Genomic DNA, 16740 nt, shown 5'->3' with positions numbered 1-16740 from the left:
TCATGAAATTCTGGACAAATTAAAGCTTGTTAGCTTCAACTTGAGTTATTTCTCTTCCCAGGTGCCAGTTGCCAGCTGTACCGGTATAACAGTTAAAATTTGACATTTGTCTTTACCTTGTGTTTTGGATGAGAAATTTCAAAATTGCAAGGAATTTGAAATGGCAGAGATTTAGAATTCTTTCATTTTGTAAAGCTTGAATCATAATGCTTTGTGCACATAAGGTGTGAGTCAGGATGGGTATGTTCCATATCATTCTTCCAGAATAGAACTGTGTCCGGCAGCTAAACAAGGGAAATTAAAGTGTTGATGGTGAGTTAAACAATTGCTTGGACCAAATGAGAACTCACTCTGAACATCGTGTAGTCATGCGCGGTGACATTAACTTCCAAACCTCCTCCTACGGCAGGAGGAGCTTCAACTCACTTATTGGATACTGAATTCTTGGAGTGTGATCAAGGCATTCAATTATTTCTTGCACTGGCATGCACAACCAACGGTTAGAAAGTTGTGTAGGATTAGGAACTTAGGCAAAATGGTGTATACTGACAAATTAATTGTTAAAGATAAAATCGAAATATGAAAGTTAACTAAAAATGAATCTGTTCACTGTTTATCTTAAGAATTTATTTTTGGTTTTGTACAATGTTTCTACTTATTAAAAAAACGTCATCTCTCTTAGAAAAATGTTTTAATATTAATTAATCATAAAATGGTGCAGAACTGCGTAGTATTTGGCTTACAGTATCTAGGGCTGGGGCAAAAGACTTAAGAATCCCCATTAGAATCGTCCTCTTATAAGGATCGAGCTGATAATCGAGTCAGTATATTTTTTATATAAAAATAATTAAGGTATAATCATAGATATTGCTATGACGAGACTAACATATCAGGTACTATCAGTTTTTTTGAAAATTGTTTCCAAATCTAATGTTTTAAAAAACCAAAAAACAAGAAACAATTGAAAAAAAGAAGATATCAACTTGTAATTTTGAAAAAATTATTTCTATTTTAATAATTGATTTTGTTGAAATCTAATAATTAAAATTAATTACTTATTACAACAATTAGATTTAAAAAAAAACCATGAAGTAAAAAATAACTTTAAAAGATTTACTCTTTTGTTTCTATAAATGCTCTATCCAAGTGATTAGGATTACGGATTAAATATTTAAAAAATATAAATAGGATCCAACAACACAACAAACACTTTTGAATGTTCTCAAAGGACGAATAAATTTTAGAAAACAGAAAACAAATTGTCAAAACAGTAAACAAACAACTAGATTTGTTCTAATTGCTTGATTGCATTTGAATTATATAAGTCTTCAATCTTGCTTATTCTATAATGAGCAACTTGTTGAAATGTCTTCTTAGACTGAATGCATGCATGCATCATTTCACCAAACAGAAAGTGTTTTTAATCATGGCAAATTCTTCTAAGGCTGGCCTACATAGATTCGAGTGTCATAATTGGTCAGGAAGTATAAAAACATGGAATACATGACATGTGGGACTCAAAGTGACTTCTTTATATTTTATCTTATTATATATATATATTTCTATCAAATATCAAATTTTATAAGAAAAATGATTGATTGATATTTAAAAATTATATTTTACATCAATCGAACTAAAATATAATTAAGGGATGCAGTTATTTCAGTCCCGCGGGGGTAAGGCTCTCATGGCCAGCCTAGCAATATGTGCTTCAGCGGCAAAAGAAAATTGAGTCCTTTCTCTCTCCTTGTGGTTGGTAGAGAAATTTGTGCATTCAATTTATATACTTTGAATTGTTGTTTTAAATTTTAATAATAAAAGTTTTCCTTTCTGAATTCTTAAAAAAAGAAAAGTTATTAATATGATGAAAGGAGGGCAAAAACAATTGAAGGAGGGAAGGACCTAGTTCCAACCTATAAAACTAAATAACATTAAAAGATAAAATACTATTCTAAGACCAACCAATGTAGTCCTTCAACCACTTAACTTTCTCATTTTTTAATTTTTTTGGTCCATCCTAATTTTCTGTTTACTATATTTGAGCCTATGCAAACTATCTTGACCTTGTTATTTATTTATTGTAATATTCTTGGATTGGACTCGAGTGATAAAATGGTCTGAAGATGTCATTTAAGTCTTATTAAAAATATTTCTTTAAATGTCATTTACTAAGATATAGAAATATTGCTTTAAATTAGAGGTTAAATTAGTCAGTAAGTCATAGATTTTTTAAGTAGAACTCTAAACTAAAAAGAAAGTTTAATCGAATCCTTGCAAATTTTTTGTAAAAGAGTTTTTGAAGTTAGTTTATGTTGGCTTGAAACTTTTAGAAAATGACAATTTGTAGCAGGTTTAAGAATCCTACTCATTAATTTTTTTACAAAATCAAGAAACTAATTATATATATATTTTTAGTTTGAGGACTTAATTAAAAGATTTCCAGTAGTTGATGAACTTAACGATTGATTTAAATTAAATTAAAGTATCATAATTATCAACAAAAACCAATAAGTGTATTTTAAAATTTAAAATTCCTTAAAGCACACAGTTTGCAAAATCCAAGTTTTTAATACGTAAAGTATCTGTTCGTACAAGTAGTATATACTTTTTATTTATTTATTAGTTTGACCTTTGAGCCCACCAAATATACATAGCACCACTCTCACACAGATTTCTACGGTGGAGGTTCCAAAGTGGGGATTATTATATTCAGGAAAAAGAAAGCAAAAATATTGTTTGGAGGATGGGCACGTGCCTATGGCACTCCGAGTGGGTGCCCGGCACGTGTCGCGGTGGCGAAACCGAAACTCGTCGTGGACCAATAGAAACGCAGTAACTGATCGGATCTTAAGCACCCAGCTCCCATCCACGAACCATATTTGATATCCATGTCCGTGCCACGTGTCGGTTTTTGCGTGATACCTTTTGCCCAAATTAAAAAATAGTAATAATTTTTTAAAGAAGAAAATTCTGCGGGCTAGTTCAAGTTGGAGGATAGTAAAGAAGGGTCTGGAAAGGAATCCCCACGCGTGAGGTGAACAAACAACGAAACCAAACCAACGCTTCCCACTCCAATTTCTCTGAATTTTCTTTCGCTTCTTATTCCCAAACTCTGTGATTTAGCACGAAATTTCATCTTCAGGTCAGTTTCAATTTTTTGTTTGCTTAGTTAGTTAGTTTCGTCACGCTGATTTCTCGTTTATGTTTTCTTCTTTGTTCTTTGCATGCTTTATTAGTCTTAGTTGATTGATGAATAATAAAACTAAGCCTCAAAAAGAAAGAGCTCTTCAACTGAGCTTCTTCTCGCTTTTCTTCTTCTTCTCCTTCTAGAGGCTTTAGTTTATAGTTTATAACGTTAATTAGGCGAAAGAGCTTCTAATTCACTCTTTTATATCCTGGTTTTAAATTCCTTATTATTTTTCCGCAACAACCTAGTTGTTATCATCAGTGCATGACTTATAATTGCTGTGATTTTTATTTATTTAATTTAATTTTAATTGTAATTTTGGTCGTTTGGTGTTTTTGATTTTAGTATAACATAGCAATCCGGTTGGTGCGATGTTTAGGAAGTAAGGAAATGGTGAAAATGATATTTCAATTTTCTGGATCTACAAATTTCGCTCGTTTTGTTTTTCAGAAAGCAGATTTGTTCTGGTGATTTTACTGTAGAAATTTGTAGTAAGTTACTAAATAAGATGAAAGTTTGGCCATGCTCTGCTCTGGACTACTTTAACATAAAAAAGAAAAATGTTCGTAGAGCTGTTAAAACTTGAAACAGGAACTGTTTGGATCCTGTTTTATAATTTTAAGATCAAGTACGTACAGTTGTATCTGTTTTGCCAGTTTTGTATTTCTTGAACTATTTGACGATGGTAGATTTATCTAAACTATTTGACAAATTATTTCTATATTCAAAATTTCCAAATTCAGCTGTGTAGCATAATCTTATTAGCAGGCTGTTGTGCAATCTGATCTCAAAAGAGCTAGAGATGAAGATGTCGCTTGGTAGTTTGTTAATAAGACTCCTGAAACACTACCCTTGAAAAGCTAGTTGTGGATTGGTGGTGGGGTAGCTGATGCTACAGTTAATTTGAAGTGTACAGTACTTGTTAATGGTAAATTTGAAACTTAAATTTGTGTAACTTTCCTTCTACTCTTTGCCTGCATCAGCTCCACTTTTTCCATATTTGAATACCCCGGCTCTTAAAATACCCCATGTTAACTGATCAGGCCTAAGCTTCATTGAGTTTCAGTTTGAATCTTGGATGACATGGTTCATATGTTGTAAGGTGATTTTTTATCGTATGGTTATTCCAAAACTCTTCTTGCAGGGTAACATCCTCTTTTATGAATAATGGAAAAACTTTTGGGTTGTATTGTTATTTCTTGTTTCCTTTTTCCTGCTAATACCAACAGAGTGGTAGGGGTTGCATTTGTGTGAGCTTTAATGAAATTATAAGTCTGATGCTTGCTATTTCTCTCTTTATCAGGTTTGATGCCATATGTTTATCAGTTTCTTACACTATGTGATGCTAGGTTATTCAAGTTATTTTCTTATTATGTGTCTTTGTGTTACAGCTTGAAGATTAGATAACGTGTGGGATGGATTTGGTGAAAATGATGATCATAGAGTGCCCCATGCTAGTGACAAACATAATAATCAGTTTGTAATACAAGGAGATAGCTGTAAGAAAACACGTCTTGAATTACATGGTATCAGAAATAGTGATTATGTGAATAGCTACGGTACTCAGGGTAAAGAGGAATTGTACTTAGAAAATATGATTCAAAAAGAAAGAATGCTGGAAAAGGATTCATGGTCTCACACACCTGAAGGTGTGTTTTCTTCATGTGGTAGTGACTCAAGCAAAGAAGCCAAAAGGCTAACATCAGATGACACGGGCATGCCCGATCATTGCTTCAAGAGCAGTAATTTAGATTCTGGTGGTTGTGAGCTCTGTGAAGATGATATTATCTTGGGAGACAAGTGTGTGGTGGAAAATGATAGTGTCTGTCAATATCCAACCAGTCACATATCCCAAGTTGACAATGAACTCAGTTTTCTTGATAATGATGGGTGGCTGGATATAGGAGACTTTGAAGATGTTGACAGGATGTTGTACGGATTTCTCCTATTTGACAGAAATTTCCTCATCTTTCCCTTTGTTTGAAATCCTAATCAATTCATTACAATCATCATATATGTATCTGAATATCACTTTTCAAATTGCAGAAGTTGTGATTTAACATTTGGAGCGGGAAGTCTCAATAACGAAGAGGAGTTTTGCTGGCTCTCATCTTCTCATGGTGCTGAAGGTTCTGATGATGCATTGAAGTCTGACTTCAAGTTTTCATATGCAGAAATGAGTCCATTGAAAAATATATCAGATTATAATATGGATTCCAAGGAAAGTATTGTAGGTCTTCCGATCAATGATCCCAACCAAAGATCATCTGCTCTTGATGAAAAAATCAGGTCTCAAATGGATGTTATTGACAATGGTGTCCCTGCTCCATTATCAATGTTCAGTGAGAGTGATTCAGACATGAAATCTGTTAATATAGATGACTTGCTGCCCAAAGAAAAGGTTGCTTACTCTTTCATTTTATTTCACTATATTTTTTCTATTTTATAACTTGGTAAACATTTGTAATGAGCTGGTAAAAATTGTTTATTGACATATATATGCCTTTGACCTGGTAAAAATTGTTAATGCCATTGAATTGAGTTATTGAATATGGTAATACAAGTATGCCACGAGCTGCTATAGAACTGATTATGTTTGACATTTCAAGGATAAAAATGTTGGAATTCATATATTTTAGATAAGGTTCAGTTGATTTCTGAATATAATTACAAAATCAGCCATTTAAAAGAGTTTTATAATTTATTAAATCAAGCAAAATTCTATCATTATTGATTCCTAAAACTAAGATATAGAACTTGAAACCTTTTTAGTATACAGTTTTCATAAGATGATTTTATGGCATATTCATGACCTATAAGCTTTTATCTTGATTAGAATAGTATCTAATAATGAGTGGGCATTAAGGACAATCTAGTAATTACCTCTATTTGATATAAATTATGTTTTTTTAATGTTTCACTAGTTTTGTTTTGTTGATGGACAATTGGGCTTGAGTCCTTTATGTAATACTCAGAAAGTCAAGATCTATTGTTTCATTTTCACTTCAGGGTGATTTGTTAGATTTACTTGGTTTCCAATGTAGGTTTAATAGCAAGGTTGGACTATTCTGAATTAATTTTATTAGGGTGAACCTATAAATGGAACTACATTGAATCTTAATTAGTACATCACCAACAATTTCTGATTTACAGCTGCAGAGGAAGTTGCCAAAGCCATCAGCGGGAAGGCGAAAAAATGGTTACCTACAAAATGGTGGTTCTGTGCATCCTTATGCTGATCCAGAGCAATGTGCAGATACAAAGCAATCCTTTGGAGCCTCTTCCAGTGGGGTTACTTCTCTTGATAGCATCCAGAAACATAAGTTGAACATAGATTCTGATTCTTTAGGCTGTATACAGACACAAATTCCTATGACACGCCCTGACTATAGTCATGCTCCAAATCACACTTCCCTCTTTCCGACTTTGTCTGGATCAAGATCTGAGCATGATGGACATCTGTCTCCTTCTCTTAAAGAATCATCTTATGCATCAAACATGGAGAGTTCCCATGGTCATTCTTTGGAGGCTGCGGCCTTGAAAACAAAAGAGAATAGAGAAAAGTTGTATAATTGCTGTGATGGACCCCTAAATAGTAGTTTCAAAAATGAAAATACACCAAATCAAATGCCATTTTGCAGTCCGGGTTCAGCTCAGCAAGTAGGTCATCATTTTGAAAATGAAAATGAAGGTCATAGTGAATTCCGAGGAGTTGGCCTAGGCTTTTCACCAGAAATAGATTCATCAACAGTGCAGGAAAGCTCATCCATGGGCTCTGCTCTGGACCAAGCTTCACTTGAAGCAACTAGCTTTTGCCACCTGCAACAGATCATGGATCAGGTATTGGAATCTTGTGTGATGTTCAAGTTTGATTCTGTTTGTTCTTATATTGTTTTATTTTAAGAGGAAAGAGTATATTATATTTATCACCTCAATATTGCACTCTAAACCCGTTTTTTAAAGGTTAGCTTTGATTTTGATCACTTATGCTTAGTTCTGTAGAGAAAATAACATGTAAATATACAGCTAATCAGTTGGTAGTGCTTTATGTGAAAATCAAGAAGAAAAAGTTTCTCTTCCCTGGTGGATCCTCCTTTTCCTGGGTGGAGTTATATTCCAAGTCCCGTGATTGTTAAAGTTTTGCTTTGCCATCCAAGCCTTTAAAACATTCTTGTACATAAAATGTGTTATTTACCTGCATGTGACTTATTGCTGAAAATCTTTACTTTGTCACACCAAAAATTTGCTTGACTGCAGTTGGATATTAAAACCAAAATGTGCATAAGGGACAGTCTATACCGCTTGGCTAAGAGTGCTGAGCATAGACACAATAATTCAAATGCAAATGGTTGCATTGGAGACGATGAAACATGCAAAGCAATGATGGCGCAGGATGCAAACAGGTATTGTTCACTTTCTTCGCTTCAGATTTATATTTTTCTTGACTACAAGGTAGCCAATATAAACAGCCATTAGAATAGTGTAGCATGATTTTGCGTGTTAGTAGTTCTGTGTTCTACTTATCTGGCATTTGTAGTGTTTCCAAAGATGTAATATTCTTTTATTCACATGTTGACACATAACAATGTTCTTTGGATTTATCTCGTGTTTATGAATTAATCTTTTTGATAACACATAGTTTCATTCAGGTGTGCCGGATTAATGGATATGGAAACTGACACAAACCCCATTGATCGGTCTGTAGCACACTTACTGTTTCACAGGCCCTCAGATCCATCAGTGTTGCTTCCTAACGAAACTTTACCTTTCAAATCCAGTGCCACGGTATGCTTTCATGAATTTTTAACATTTTTCGATGAAGTAGAATTGTAAAAAAGTTCTCTTTGGTCCGAGCCCCATTTTCTGGTTTAAATGACAGATGCATCATGGATCAGTGATCAATCCACCAGTGAAGACTGAGAAACAGGTCTGTCAGGAAGATTCTACTGGAGTGGAAAAAAAGGTTTTACGGGGTAACACCTAATGAAAGTGAAACCAGCGTTGGCGCATTTCGTTGTACAATTTATACTTTTCCGGTCATTGTCGTATATGATGATGTATAATTATTTCGGGCTAACTCGGATCCCTTTGTTAATTTCTGAAGCATTTTTGCATAGGATGCCATAATACTAATGTAACTTTGTGCTAATCAAATCATCAAAAGGTAGCATACGATGATTTAGTGTAATGCTACGCTCGCAACTATTTTCACCCGAAAGATCACAATTATCCTGCGCAGCCCATGATCACTCATCAAATTAATTTGAAACTAGCGTCACTTGATTGTACCATTTATTTTCTGGAATGAATCTTTTCTCATGACATTTTTAAAGTGATAAGATTATGAGAAGACCTTAAATAGTAACTTGAAATTTTGTTTATAAGTTTAACTTATTTAAGATTCTTGCGCGTTTCTTTATTCACGTGAAAAATTCACGAGGGTGTATTTTCAGTTTTTTTTATAGGATCCCCTTTAAAAATCATGTGAATAAGTTTTTTCTTAATAAACCCACCTTTTCCGCGTGCTATAGCACAAAAGAAAGAGAAGACACAAAGACATAAGATTGAATTAGACCAAATAAATATAAATTCTTCTCGTGTAAATAACATATAGATAAAACTTTAAAAGTGAGTTTAAGAGTTTATTTTGAGAGAGAAAGAGAACAAACATGATGCACAATAAAAATGCGTAACTTATGATCAATGTACTACTTTAATGTTAAAAGAAAAGGAACAATATAATTCAAGCTCTCATGCATAATCTATCTTTCATCTCCAATGATAGAAGTGCTGGTTGAAAGGGAATCATCAGTTAGGGACCTATCCACAGATCCATCATCATCATCTTCGGGTGCCTGCTGTATTTTCTCCACTTCCCTCATCACCTCCTTCATCTCAGGACGCTTTTCAGGGAACCTCTCAATGCAACGCATTGCAATCTGCAGCAACCTCAGCATCCCAGGAAGTGCACTCTTTTGGCCACAAATTTCTTTGTCAAATATCTCAGCAGTCCATTCCTCCCTTACAGCTCTGTGAACCCAACTGCATAGATCCACCCCATTGGTCCCTGGTGGAGCTGAGCACACAGACACTTTCCCAGTTAGAAGCTCTATCAGAAGTGATCCATAGCTCCAAACATCGGATTGCACTGTCACCCTTCTTGCATACCCGTATTCAGGTGATTTGTAGACAACCATGTGCTGAGCTGCAATTGGTTGTGCTATCAAGGATGCAAGACCGAAGTCAGAGACAAGAACTGCATCGTTTTCATCGAATAATACGTTTGAAGACCGCAAGTTGCCGTGTGGGACAACGTTGTGGAACTTGCTGTTGAGGTGCAGGTACACCAATGCTCGAGCCACTCCTCTTGCAACTGACAATCTTGAGTTCCAACTGAATGGGACTCGGTTTCCACCTCTACCATCTGAAATATATATGTCAGGTTTTCAGGGCACAAACCAACATATAGTTTCATTGCCAATTCATTATTATCTAGTCGTGAGATAAAAAATCACTTTATATATATAACTATACAATTAATCCGTGTACTGAAAAACTAAATATATTGAACTGAACAACATTTTTGTTTTCAGTTTTCTCTTAAAATAGCTAGATAGATACACGTGAGTTTGAGGTTTTGTAAAAATTGATTCGACAAGTGATCTGTGTAGTGAAATCCCTCTCCCATGTCAAAGGTTTGGTGTGTGGATTAATTTTCAGAACTAAAGCTATAAAAAATATATGTCAAAAGGTTTAGGATGAAACCTTGAAGGTGATTATTTATATTTTAACCAAACGGGGACCAGAGTTAGAAAACATTCTGCTCCCATCAGTCAATTTTGGGATCCTTACCTTGACCTTTTTCCTTTTTTATTTTTTAATAATAGGGATAATGATTTGCACTGTTTGATTATGAAGGAAAATTATATAATGGGAAATGTTTCTTTTTTTGGTTAGTGGAAAATATTTCTAATGCAGTAATGCCGACTAAGTTGTTGTTGTATTCATTATCTGTATGCTCCTTTTTGCAGATTTTTCTAATAAAAAAAAGTTCACTAATGCACACAATATTAAGAGTAACTTAAAAAAAATGAAGCAAGTTGATGTAAATTACCATGAAGCCGGGAGAAAAGATTTCCCCTCTCTGCGTATGTGTAGAGCATAAGCTTCTCATCTCTGGAATGGTAGTAAGCAAGCAAAGGCAACAAATTGGGGTGCTTCATCTCAGCAATCGCATTTAATATCTTTGCAAATTCCTCCTTAGAGAGTGGTTTTAAGTCCCTTAGCCTCTTTACAACAATGGTAGATCCATCATTCAGCATAGCCTTATAACTATTTCCCAAGATCCCGTGACCCAGTGCCTCAGCAGAAGCTCTAAGAAGTTCACCCATTTGAAATTTTGCCTTATCATCAAAGAACACGAGTTCCTTTCTCTCTTCCACTGTCACCATCTTTGTCCCCTCTCCTATTTCTATCTTCTTGTCAACACTGATTTCCACATCATCACTCTCTTTTTCTTTGACTGTGGGAATCTGCCCTAGCTTCACTATTTTATTGAGCTTTCTGGTTGTGTTGTAGTAAAGCAGCAATAACAATATAATTGCAAGCAGAAGAACCACATTGAGAATAATTGAAATATTCATTTAATGAAGGTGTATGAGAGGTGGAGCTATAGATTGATGCTTTCTGAGATTGAATCTTGAAAGCAGTGTTGTTGCAGCTATGGCATGAGGATTTTACGAGTGAAAAATGGGCTGAACTGCTGCTCGATGAAATCATAGACACATTACATTTCTCCAATGGATGAAACTAGGAACTGTTAAGGTTGAGGACCTAAACAATAAATTCCTAGTTGCAGACAATAACAAGGGCATCTACTTATTGATATTCTCCTGAGAATCCTAAGATTCTGATTTACATATATAGTTTAACTCCATGTATTCGATGTTTCCTGCAGTCAGTGCAAACCAAGTGATGATTTGTGTGCGTATGAAGTTTATGATCACTTAGGACCTATCAAGTAAATTGGAATGTTGTATATGACCAAGGTCTTGAAAAAAGGTGGTTCTTCTTGTAACTCACAAACTCAGGACGGCCAACATTGTCCCTAGTGTGAGGCAAATTTTGAGCTGGTGCAAATTAACGTGAGAACTAGGCAAATTTCTATATGTGGGGGATCACGTATATTGATAGTATCATCATATTAGCTTCAAAAAATTGGAGTTATGCTACTGAAAAGCGCGTTGTAGTTACAATTGACCGCAATTGGCACACATGATATATAATGTTAGAAGTCTCTTGAGAGAAAAGATAACAATATTATGGCGTTACATAAATTTAAATGATAGCCATGTATGATAATTATATTCATTGTGAGTGCACTTGCCACAAATGCAAGCCATGTACTAATATTTAGTATTTGATTATTTTTTGATATAATTCTATGCTAACCTCACTGATGAAAAGTAAACCCAAATTATTTAGTGTGTTTTAGGAAAATTTTATTTGATAATGATCAATAATAAAATAATGCGGTGATAACACTCTCTAGAAAAATGGAGTATTAATATCAGTGAAACATTTAACTAAACTTGATGTATTATTTATTTAATATATTTTGAAATTCATAGTTTTTTTTATGCATATATTTTACATTTAATATCTTATAATTTTTAAGAATTGTATTTTTCAAAGTATGTCTATATTGTACCAAGATATGTCCTACTCCCATACATCTATAAATATCCATGCATCTACTCCATGTTGCAAACAAGCCAAGAAATCCAAATCAAGTGATTTTTTTTTTTTTTTTATAAAAAAATGATGGTTGAGACCCATCACGTGCCACAATTACATTTTCCCACAATTGCTCGCACTAGTAAAAAATTGCAACGAAACTACGACTGCAAGTGCAATCACAATTTATTAGAGCTATGATTTAGAGTATATCGGCCATAATTCTGAGGCTTTAGAGGAATGCGGTAAATTTAAATAACTCCATTTTAGATGACTAATGCAATTAATACGAGTAACTAACCATTTTGAAAGTACACAAGAGAATTGCATCAATAATCTACAATGAGGTTTTAACCCCAATTTTACTCGGGGTCGGTTAGACAACTCTAAGAATTAAATAGAAGATTTCTGTACGTACCATACTAGTACTGTCATTTGATCTGTCGTCCAGGTATAAATAAATTGCAAACTGGTGCCGATGCTACATTTAGAGGGTCCTTGAACTGCATGCTAACCAAATTCAACAGCCCTTTTCATTTTCGCAAATTATGGACTTCACCAAAGAAGATTCGACCGCTGCTATAAATAATATATATCTTGCTTCCCAGGAGAACATTTCTCTGCGCCATTTCCACGCCAAATTATCAATTTACTAGAACCAAACATCTAAGTTAATTAATAACTTTGACCAGCCACTTCAAGCAAGATACTAGCTTCTAATAATTAATTGAAGTCAGATCAATCTCCATAACTTAATTCGTATAATATCTTTTGATAAACAATGAACTCAGATTAATGACTTTCCTTTGCTAGCTAATCCAATTCTCCTTACACATGGAACAATTCTCAGGAAGACTTATGGTCAAAAGGTTAGTATAATTAAGAGAATAACACTAGTGATCCCAACGCTCCTTGGCCCTGCGCTTGCACCAAATATATAATTTTCCATATAATGACGCAACTCATATTTTCAATTCGTTTATGCATGGCAATTAATTTGTAGCAGTTGGCTTTGCTTACTCATTCTCCCAATAATCTGAAACCCCTATAAATACATACACTCTTAACACTCCCAGCCACACCCTCCCCTTTCAAAAGCACTTTTTTTCTCTCTCACGAAACTTGCACTACCAATTCAATCTAGTATGCTATACTGCTGCTACGGTATAAGCAGCTAGCTAGTATCTATAATTAAATAAGTATATATTAATTCCTTAAATGTTAAAAAATGGAGGGTGGTTTGTGGAACAAAGAGTTGCTTCTAAAGTTTGTTGTGCTTGCTGTGGCTGTTGTGAACACACTGCAACGGAATGGCGAAAGGCACGTGTGTAGGGTTCTATTCGAGCACATGTCCACGTGCTGTGTCCATTGGTCAGACCCTACTTTAGCTGGTCCAATACTTAGGATGCACTTCCATTTTTGTGACGCTTCTGTTCTCATAGCCGGTGATGGTGGCACTGAGAGAACAGCAGGGCCAAACCTTAATTTGAGAGGATACGAGGTTATTGATGATGCTAAGGCTAAGCTCGAGGCTGTGTGCCCTGGTGTTGTCTCTTGTGCTGATATCCTTACCTTTGCTGCTCCTGATTCTGTAGTTCTGATAATTTTTCTCACTCGTGTACTAATTATAAGACATAATTAATTAATTTGTTTATTAAAAAAATTAATTAGCTTAATTATTAATATTAAATTTATCTTTAATTTTAACAAAAATTATTCATCGTCTTTAATCATAATTTATGATATTTTAGTAAAAAAATAATTAATGAAAAAAAATATGAAATGAAATCTTATAACAAGGGATAAAAAAAAATTATTGACTATGTCTTAGATAGTAATATTTATTGAATTTTTTTTCAAAATATAACTTAATTATCTAATCATCATGATATGGAATAATATTCAAAATATTATACTAGTTAGTATGAGTTATATATATGTGTTGCATCTTGCATGCATGCAGAGTGGTGGACGTACTAAGTTGGTAAGTGCCCACTGGACGCAGAGATGGAAGGGTTTCAATAGGAACAGAAGCCTTAAGCTTGCCTGGTCGTAATGATAACGTCGCAACCCAGAAGGATAAGTTTTTAAAAAAGGGTCTTAACACCGAAGACCTCGTCATTCTTGCTGATACTCGTACTTTTCAATTAAACTCGAGTAATTTGTTACAGTTTTCTATTTTTTTTTTTATAATTATATCCGCAAATCTATAAAAATAGTTATTTGTAAAATAAATTAATCTAAAACACGCAGAAAATCGTTTTCTTGCAAATCGATATCCTCATTTATGTTGCACGATTTAAGGCATTTATAATGAAATATGATAAAAAAAATACAAGAACACACAAAAAATAGTAATTTAAACCATGCTGCTCCCTATTAACTTCAACTTCGAGAGATAATTTGATTTGTACTTAATTTATTAAAATTAAGAAAAATAATTAATTTAATTGATAATACTAAATTATCATAGTTTTTAATGTTTTTTTCTTTTTTATATGTATATTATTATAATCTCTTTTTTAATGAGAAATATTTTTAATTTAAAAATAATTAATGCATGAGATAACCTGAATTAAATCTTATATAAAAAAAATTAAAAAAATTATATCTTATAAATAAAATCAAGAAGTAGTATAATAAATAAAAAAATATTCTGGATTGGCGTTATAATTAATAAATAACATACATATTACATGAGTGATGAGAAATCCTAGCCATACATATTTTTAAATATACTTCTTTTAATGCACTATTAAATTATGAGAAAAAATCATTAATTTCTTACGATTTCTGCATGACTGATATGAAGACATTAATTTGTGTGATATAGGTGGGCATACGATAGAATATACAAGCCGAAAGGAACTGATCCTTCATTTCTTCCATTTCTGCGACAAAACCAACCAACGAAGCGAGTGGCACTAGACACTGGTAGCCAATTCAAATTCGATACATCATACTTCGTTCTGCTTTGGACTGATTCTTCCACAAGAGGCTTTAATTTGTTCAGAAATACTTGGCCACGGCTCCCTTCAAAGTCCAATTCGGAAAGTCTATGATCAAGATGAGCAACATTGGTGTCAAGACCGGTTCTCTGGGTGAAATTCGCAATAAATGTTATGCTATTAATTAATTAGTTAATTGTTATAGTGAATAAGAGTGAGCTTTTTCGGTGTGGCAGTTAATTGCACACTCTTCTGCATGCCAAGATTAAACTTCTATACACCTCCTTAATTTATGTCAGCAAAGTATAAAGTATGAAGTCTTCATTCTTTACTTATAAATGGATACAGCAATAAAGATATTGGAGACAATGAAATAAAAATCATTTAAGATCTGTTCATCGCAGAATTTGACTATGACCGCAGAAAAGCTAGCAGTGAAATGAAATTATTATATCTTTTACTTTTTGTTAGCTAGTTACTAGTATGAAGTATCCATCTTTTTTTAAAACAAAAATCCCTAGTCACTCCGAATGTAATGAGTAGTAATTCCCTCTTATTGTCTAGTTATAAAAATCTTTTAATTAATTTATATTTCTTAAAAAAATAATTAATTTAATTAATCACATTAAATTTATTAATTATTTATATTATCATTTTAAAATTATTTTTCATTATCCCTCTATCCACTTAAAATATTGATTGTTTAAATGAATTATTTATCTTATATTTATGAGTCATGTAATGTAATGATACATATATTTAAAAATTTTACATAAAAAATTACTTTTATACTAAAATTGCTAAAGTAAATACTTAACTTGAGTCACATTAAATTTGTAATTAAAAATTGATTCTTTAATTAATAAGAATGAATTAAATAATTATTGTTTATATAAAAAAACTCACTTAAACACTACATTATTGTCAAGTAATTTACTCTAATGGCAAAAACTTATGTAAGTAACGTTGTTTACTTTTAAACTTATGAAATACTTGCATTGAAGATGTTCTCAGTTGTCTTTCATTGATGTTTGAAGAGAGAATAATTAAAAATATATATATATATATATATATATAAAATAATTAATACATCTAAAAATTAGAAAAGAATCATATAAAAAAAATACAAATAAATTTCTAAAAATGAACATAATTTTTTTAAAAAAAGATCTTATACTTAGGTATTTTTTAGTTAAACATACTCTTTGGTAATTTAATTTCATATGATTTTTGTTGTGGTGAAGCCAAAGCCAATAATGATCAGTGCACAAGAAAATATACACGGGCCTGGATTTAAAGTAATTACTTTAGATGCTATAATTAAGTAGGTATAACTTAATTGATTAAATAAAGAGTGTTGCCGTCAAATAAAATATACGAGTTACTTTATTTGAATTTTATGGATAAAAAAACATATTAGACTACTTTATATATACACATGAAAAACCAGCAAAGATTTCTTTACTTCTGTCCACACTTATATCTTATTGTTTTAACGGAGTAAAGAAAATCTTATTGCTTTAATGGCTGCTTATATAAAAACACACTCAAGGAAACAACTTTATTTTTTTTTATGGTTGAGTCATGAGTGGTTTGTTCTATACTTCTATTAACATTAAAAAATAATAATTCATGACTATTAAAAATAAGTAAAAGGATATACTCATATAAATTAAGTAAGAAAAAAGAATGATAATAATAATAATAATAATAATAATAATAATAATAATAATAATAATAATAATAAAGTTGAATACAAAACATAAAATCATAAAACTACAAATCATGTAAAAAAAATATGTATTAATTAGTAGATAACAAATTTGTAACTTGACAATATGTTTCGTATATGATATATCCATTTTGTTT

At 32.6% G+C, this 16740-nt stretch overlaps 2 protein-coding genes and 1 pseudogene across 5 annotated transcripts; 2 read left to right on the top strand and 1 right to left on the bottom strand.

The window, feature by feature from the left end:
- The first annotated feature begins 2676 nt into the window (after positions 1 to 2676).
- Positions 2677 to 8482, top strand: LOC114387538 (protein LNK1-like). 4 transcript variants are annotated; one of them, XM_028347736.1, is made up of 8 exons: positions 2964 to 3142; positions 3956 to 4115; positions 4579 to 5119; positions 5234 to 5588; positions 6341 to 7027; positions 7445 to 7590; positions 7837 to 7972; positions 8067 to 8405. In XM_028347736.1, the coding sequence occupies exons 3-8, from the start codon at positions 4782 to 4784 to the stop codon at positions 8169 to 8171; spliced, it is 1767 nt and encodes a 588-aa protein (XP_028203537.1). In that variant the 5' UTR covers positions 2964 to 3142; positions 3956 to 4115; positions 4579 to 4781; the 3' UTR covers positions 8172 to 8405. The 4 variants fall into 4 exon arrangements, 3 of the variants coding, with proteins under 3 accessions (XP_028203536.1, XP_028203537.1, XP_028203538.1); XM_028347737.1 differs by having other exon boundaries at positions 3939 to 4115; XR_003661340.1 differs by lacking the exon at positions 3956 to 4115 and having other exon boundaries at positions 2677 to 3142; positions 7827 to 7972.
- A 264-nt stretch (positions 8483 to 8746) lies between these two features.
- LOC114387539 (probable inactive receptor kinase At2g26730) lies at positions 8747 to 10976 on the bottom strand. Its single transcript, XM_028347738.1, has 2 exons — positions 10302 to 10976; positions 8747 to 9611 (listed from the first exon to the last, which is right to left on the bottom strand). Exons 1-2 carry the CDS (start codon positions 10828 to 10830, stop codon positions 8950 to 8952), a joined length of 1191 nt encoding a protein of 396 aa, XP_028203539.1. The 5' UTR covers positions 10831 to 10976; the 3' UTR covers positions 8747 to 8949.
- A 2175-nt stretch (positions 10977 to 13151) lies between these two features.
- On the top strand, positions 13152 to 15059 carry LOC114387200 (annotated as a pseudogene).
- The last annotated feature ends 1681 nt before the right edge of the window (positions 15060 to 16740 follow it).

Source organism: Glycine soja, chromosome 15 (assembly GCF_004193775.1).
Source record: "Glycine soja cultivar W05 chromosome 15, ASM419377v2, whole genome shotgun sequence".
In the NCBI taxonomy this organism is placed as follows: domain Eukaryota; kingdom Viridiplantae; phylum Streptophyta; class Magnoliopsida; order Fabales; family Fabaceae; genus Glycine; species Glycine soja.
This window is presented reverse-complemented; position numbering and strand designations above follow the sequence as displayed.

What these genes read in the sequence shown, in the direction of transcription:
- LOC114387539 (XM_028347738.1), bottom strand. Translation starts at nt 10,830, where the DNA reads ATGAATATTTCAATTATTCTCAATGTGGTTCTTCTGCTTGCAATTATA. An exon ending in TCTTTTCTCCCGGCTTCATG is followed by an intron (nt 9,612 to 10,301) that starts GTAATTTACATC and finishes TATATATTTCAG; the next exon opens with ATGGTAGAGGTGGAAACCGA.
- LOC114387538 (XM_028347735.1), top strand. Translation starts at nt 4,782, where the DNA reads ATGATTCAAAAAGAAAGAATGCTGGAAAAGGATTCATGGTCTCACACA. An exon ending in ATGGCGCAGGATGCAAACAG is followed by an intron (nt 7,591 to 7,836) that starts GTATTGTTCACT and finishes AGTTTCATTCAG; the next exon opens with GTGTGCCGGATTAATGGATA. An exon ending in CTTTCAAATCCAGTGCCACG is followed by an intron (nt 7,973 to 8,066) that starts GTATGCTTTCAT and finishes TTTAAATGACAG; the next exon opens with ATGCATCATGGATCAGTGAT.